Below are 6,454 nucleotides of genomic sequence, written 5' to 3'. Positions count from 1 at the left end.
AGTCCAACATGGCTGGAAATCTAGGAACCTGTGGGCCCGTTGGTGATGGGGGTGGGGAAGACCTAGTCAGGTCCAGGCCCTCAGGGCACCCTGGAGACCTTGCTGAGAGGATTGCTCTTCCCGAGGTCTGCATGCCTTCACCCTGGCATCTGGGGTCCCTTAGAGTGGAGGGTTTGGCTCTCAGTGAGCCCCAGGCTCGAGGAGGTCCATCTATAGGGTTTGGGGGTTGCCTGTGTAACAGGGATGGAGACTAGAGCGTCTCCCTTTCATCCTGTCAAAGCCTGAGGTGGGGTTATCTGGACCAACACATGAGGATGGGCAGGACAGCGGAGTTTAAGTGGGGGCTGCCTGTAGGGAAGTATGAAGAAAGGCTTTTATTATCGTCTTTTGTTTAAGACAGGTCCTGCCTATGCTTCCAACACCCTGAGGGTGTCAAAATGAGAGGAGGCTTCCCTCTGCCTTCTGAGCGGTCCTCCTGTGTTTGTGTGCTGAGCAGTGGGGTCCGGCTGCGTGGGCACCTATGGTCCTGGTCTACCTTGTGCACACCGACTACCACCCTAGGCGGGCACAGCTGCGCCGTGGGTTGCAGGGATGGCTTCTCCTGTAACTAGTGCCCACTGTCATTGTCCGCAGCCCTGAAGCCCAGTTTGGCTGGAGGCCAGTCATCTCCCAAGTTGGCTGAGACACTGTCTTCCTCCTTCCAGCTCCTCTGAGTGAGGACAAGGCCAGCTCCCCCCTTTCTTTCCAGCTAGATCTGGAGCAGCACCGGGCGACCCATGCTCTCGAGGGGTTGGGGGGTGCAATGCCCCGGGGAGGCAGGGCCCCAGCGCAGCACATCCCATCTCAGTTAAGAGCCGCCTTGTCGGGCCCCGTGTTTGAGAATGTTAGTTAGTGTCTCAGAGCATGTTTCCCAGAACTGCCCAGCCTGGATCAGGTTCCTTTGCATGCCTGTCAGAACTGCCCTGCACTTGAGGTGGATGTTGTATGACTGTACGTGGGCCTCTCCCGCTTTGCTTTGGTTCCATGATGCCTTTCCTTGTATATAACCTTCAGCCCTCCTCCCCTCTTGGGCTTCCTGGAGGAACTGGAAGGGGTAGGGGAAAGTAGACCCGTGGGTGGGGCACATGGTAGGGGCCACATAGGAAGTAAACTAAAAGGGCGTAGGAGGTAAAAAATGAAAATAAAAAACAACTGTTTTCTATTTACGAATTTAAATAAACAGAACAGCCTTCCCCGCGGTGTTTGTCTAAGGGTAGCAGCTTTGCTGCTGTGTAGGTCATGAAAAGGTTGGTGTAGAGTTTAGAACTTCCCATTCTGTTAATTTCTTAAAGAACAGTCGTCCAGAGTCTCCACACAAAAGCTCATGATTTAATGAGGAGCAGAAACAAAATCTCTGATTGTTGGTGTTTCAAATTTCATTGGCGTCCTCTGGCAAACACAAGTTGATCCTTCGCAGCTTCAATACCCTTTAGCCTTCAATATAAGAGCACATGCTGAATAGGGAAGAATGGCTGGTTGTTATGTTTATTTACCCTTACTACAAGCTGGGTTAACCTCTTCAAAACAGCTTTACTAAGCCCGTTAACCACACCACCCATATGACCTGTAGCAGCATCTCTAATGTGATGCAAATCTCACAGGGGACCATATGCACCAGCTCTGTGGCATTGTGTCTTCTTAGAGGCTACAAGTTTATTGCTGAGGGGGCCCTGTCCCAGCCATACATTTACAGGGGGGAAATGGCCTCAATGGCAAACAGTTAAACAGGGAAATAAAGGGAGAGAATGGATGGTCTTGTGCTTCTGCACATTTATTTTTTAATTGCTGGTAACTGTTGACCCAAAGCATTCACCCAGGATGAGGGCTTTCATAGTGATCACCTAGCAGTTCAAGGATAGGGATATTTCATTTTTGGGGGGTGGGTGGTGGAGGTTAAAGTAATCAGTTTTGAAGATTTATTTTTAGAAGATATCTATATAAACCAGTATGGTACTTAATCAACTTTTCTATGCCATCTCTGTTGTTTTATCAGATTACTAGTGAAATAAACACCAACCCTTCATTGAGTTATTATTTTTTAAAAGGTTGGCCTTTCTTAAAATTATTTCTGGTGTCGAGTGAACAATGCACAATGTGGGAAACATCTAACATGAGCAGGGTGAAGGGAGTATACGTATTTGGGAAAGATCTGTTTCATTAAAGACCGAACTTCCCCTGGAACAGCCCATCTCTCCCCACTATTTTATCTCCCTGCGAAATCATAAGTCCGTACTTGTAACACATTCGTGAACAATAAAATCATAAGCTTGGAATCAAAAAGAAGAAAGTTCATTTTTAGAGGAATAACTGGCCAGTGAGATAACCAAAAAAAAAAAAAAAAAAAAGTGATTAACATGAACTGTAAATGAAGAAAGGCTCCCATCTGGCATACTAACAAGTTGCCTTGAGTATTATGGCTTGTCTTAAAGGAACCCACTGTATATGTTCAGCCCACCTGATGAGAGCTTCATTTAGCAGATCATTTTTCCTTGATGGATATGGCAAGCCTAACAATGTTCTGGGCCTGCTTCAGTAATGGCATGTCGATCACACTCCCTCGGAAAGTAAAGGCTCCCTGGAAGACAGAGAATACAAACTTCCTGAAAGAATGCTCGGAAATTACAGGCTTCCTTTCTGCACACACTTGTACAACAAGAACATTTTAGATTCCACCTGAATTATACTGACTTTCCTACCCAATTTTTGAGAAAGCCAAAGTAAATTACAGGGGAAAGATTTCTTTTTTCCTCCTAAAAAGGAAAAAAAAAAACCACTTCAGCATTTTAATCGAGAGGAAAAACATCACGCACAAGGTATTGGAAACTGCTCATTTAACTCTTGAAATCAAGCAGAAAACAAGGGTGGAAGGAAAATGTAAATACTTCCTTATATACTTTTTGAAATATTGCATAGAACTGTGAAAACAGTAATATGCTCTGGCAACTGATTATTGTTTGAATAAATAATTGTATGATCAGGTTAAAGGAAGAATGCTTCCTTCTTGTTGTAACGTAATTGAGGGGTAACACTATCATGTGATGAGAAAATGTAAGGTAGGATTATACTGAGTAAAAAGAGATTCTTCTGTTGGTAGACACGTTTGCAGAAAAGGATTACAATGACAGGGGACATGAGTCTGTAACAAAAAAATCATAGGTCTGTTGAATGGTTAGCCTGGAAAGAACCTGAGATCTCCTGATTTATACCCATTTTACAGATTCACTTTTTAAAAACTTCTGCAAATACTCATTGAATGTGTCATGTGATCTCAGTGCTGTTCTAGATGAGGACTCTGATGCCCAGAGTAGTTAAGTGATACTCCAAGGTCATTTGACTATAGGAAAAGTTAGAGCTGGGGCTAGTACTTGGGTTTCAGAACCTCAAGCCTTCATTAGAGACTCCCACATTATGATGATAAGGTAGTTTCTTTAGTGCCTCAGAAAAAGAATTAAATGGACAGAAGCAGTATGAATCTGAAATTAATGTCTGGTTATTCATGTTCTTTTAATCACTTCTTTTTGCTGTTTTCAATTACAGCTCTTCTTAATACCCCTTCTTTCTACCTGTTGGTAAGGATGCTGGTGTGAGTGGGGAGCAGGTGGTCTTTTGAGACCTGAAGGTGGGTTGGAGCGATTATAAACCTTGATGATGGTCCATTTGTATATATTGCCATCCATTTCTGGATTTTACAAGTACCACCTCTCAATGTTGTCATTATTCAGGACTTCTGGGATGGTCTCCTGGGCTCGCTGGAAACCCTCATCTCTTACAATAACATAGAGTTATACACAGAATGGAGGTTAAAAAAATTGGCAGGGAATCCTTAGCAGTGACTTTGAAATTTGTTTTTTAATCAAGAGAGATTTAAAAGTCATTAGGATTAGAATTCTCACCAGTGCTTAGCCTTCTCAGCCCTAGAATGATAAATCGGATTCATATGAACACCTGTGTTGCCTAAAATCCTATACCGTTAAGTCATTTTCCAATCTGCCCATTTTACTATTTATACTCCCAGATTGGTCTGTGCCTAATTTCATTCAACCTAGCGCTAATTTTAGTTGTCTCTGTGACCATGATGAATTTTATGAATTTGGTTAGAAGTTCTAAGGATATTCTGTGGGTTAGCATGACATGTGAAATCAGGGCATGGGACTCGTGCTGTTTTACAAGGCAAGAGTCTAGTTTTCTTATTGGAGTATATGATGAAGACCAAAGGCCTCCTGGTTATCCATCCACCACGTGGATTCTGGCCCTGTAAAACAGCACATGTGTCCTGCTAAAGCTTAAATAATAGGCTAATAATAATAGAGATGAAATTAGCCTAGATGCACATGAAATCAAAATGATGCACAGAGAATCAAGATGACTTGGCTTTGGGTCTATGCCATGTTCCCTGAATCCGCTTTGGATTCCTCATGCACATCAAAGATGCAAAATATTTCATGTAGCTTTTCAAGACAGGGAAATCATTTCTTTCTTTTATGTGGCAGATTTTGCTTGACTTCCTTTGTTAAGCTTAAGCTGGAAAACAAAAGTTAACATTTTTGTTCTTTGTTTCCTTCATCTCTGCAAATTGAGGATTTTAGTGTTAAGAATCAAGACTTCCTAATATGAATATCCTCCTGCTTTCACATCGACCTAGAATATGGTTGGTTTTTTAACATATGGATCTACATGTGAAATGTGAACAGTCTGTTGGTCAGGATTTGGAAGAATGCAGATTGTCAAAAGCTACCTGGATTTGTGGGGAGGGTTTGAAACATTCCTTAATGTGTGATCATAGATAAGTTTCGGTTTCACAGCTCAGGGCGTTTCTGAGAAACTGGTGTACCATTTTGAAAAGAAGAGGGAACTTCCATCAGCTTGAAGATTCGGAATATAATTTGGTTTAAAATGCCTCTAAGTAGTAACTCATTCATGGATGAAAGCCTTAACAACCATGACTACAACAATAATAACAGCTATAATTTCTTGAGCAGTTGCTAGCCCCAGGACTGTGCCTGGTCCTTGACATGTTTTATTTCAGGTAATGCTCGTAAAAACACTGTGAGGTAGATATATGACCCATTCCCATTAACAAAATTTTTTTTTTCTTTTCAATTGTAGTAAAAACACATAACATAAATTCACCATCTTTACCATTTTTAAGTGTATGAGTCTTTAGTGTTAAGTAGATTCACACTATTGCACGACAGATCTCCAGAACTTTTTCATCTTGCAAAAGTGAAACTCAGTACCATTATAGACAACTACTCTCCATTCCCCCTCCTCCATCCCCTGGCAATGAGTATGTATTCATCTGTTTCTATGAATATATATCCATCCCCATATTATAACTGAGGAAACTGAGGCACTAAGAAACTTGTGCGAGTCTGCCCTGTAGCTCGCTAAGTATACAACTGGTATAAAACCTAGCTCTATTTGATCCAAAGTGTGCGCTCCAGGCTTACGCCCTGGGCTTGTGGATTGTTCTCCGAGTGGGTTGCCTGGCCGTCTCAATCAGAATCATCTAATGGGGAGGTGGCTTGTTAAAATGCAGATTCTTGGGCTCCATCCTATAAGGTTTCATGCAGAAGGTCCGAGAGTTGGCCAGGAACCCTCTGATGATTCTAATGCACATTGAAGTTTGAGAAGCTCTGTGTTTTAGCTCTCCTGGGTAGAAATGGTTAGGCTGGCTTTCAAATGGGTACAACACTCCATCCCTGCTCTCAAGGACCTAAAATTTGCAGGAAGAGCACGGAAGAAAAGAAGCAGGTGCCATAAAAAGCCAACAAGAATTAGAGAAAAAGTCAGTGTTATGAATAGGGAGATCAGAGGCCTGAAAAGGCTGCCCTTCTTACCAATCATGACCATGTTTGCCATTTCACACTGTTGACTTAGACATGATATTGTATACCTAGTGCATGTCATGCATTTCCCGCTAGAGCTGTCATGGGGCTCCACCTCCGTGCACAACGGGCTTTTATTCAGCAATTACCTATTGAGTTATTTGTTGTAATAAATCACTAGTCAGCCACTTTGGCACACCTTACTATACACATGTCTATGGCTTCAGCCTCCTGGAAATGAAGAGCAGTATCACCTTAGCATAGGTGTTGTCTGTATAGGAAGGAAAACAATTACTTATTGGGCTGTACTTTTTCTAACATCTGGGTCATTGCCTGGTGGTAAGATAGGCATTGAAATAACATGAACTTTATCAGACCTTGAAGTTCTTCAATGGGGGAGAATCTGACTTACAATTTGATGGCAAAAGGACTGGTGATCATGATGGTGGTGATGACAAGAGTAATAACATCTATGGGAAATGTTCATATATTTTACATTTCTGGCACTTAGCACTTGAGAATTTTTTTCTGTAGAGTACTAAAAGAGTACTTTTCTAGCACCCATAAATCGATCTAATTCTTTCCCT

At 42.2% G+C, this 6,454-nt stretch overlaps 1 protein-coding gene across 1 annotated transcript in view; it reads right to left on the bottom strand.

Annotated features, from left to right (window-relative positions):
• Positions 1-1,346: 1,346 nt before the first annotated feature.
• CLYBL (citramalyl-CoA lyase) overlaps positions 1,347-6,454 on the bottom strand; it is a 116,806-nt gene continuing 111,698 nt past the window's right edge. The window contains exons 8-9 of the mRNA XM_007467229.1: positions 2,495-2,614; positions 1,347-1,473 (exon numbers count right to left, since the gene is read on the bottom strand). Of these exons, the coding sequence (XP_007467291.1) occupies positions 2,519-2,614 (96 nt within the window). The 3' untranslated portion in view covers positions 1,347-1,473; positions 2,495-2,518. The remainder of the gene's footprint in view (positions 1,474-2,494; positions 2,615-6,454) is intronic.

The sequence above is a fragment of the Lipotes vexillifer genome, unplaced genomic scaffold (genome assembly GCF_000442215.2).
Source record: "Lipotes vexillifer unplaced genomic scaffold, Lipotes_vexillifer_v1.1 scaffold291, whole genome shotgun sequence".
NCBI lineage: Eukaryota > Metazoa > Chordata > Mammalia > Artiodactyla > Lipotidae > Lipotes > Lipotes vexillifer.
The sequence above is the reverse complement of the archived record's forward strand: the minus strand, read 5'-3'. Positions and strand labels throughout refer to the sequence as shown.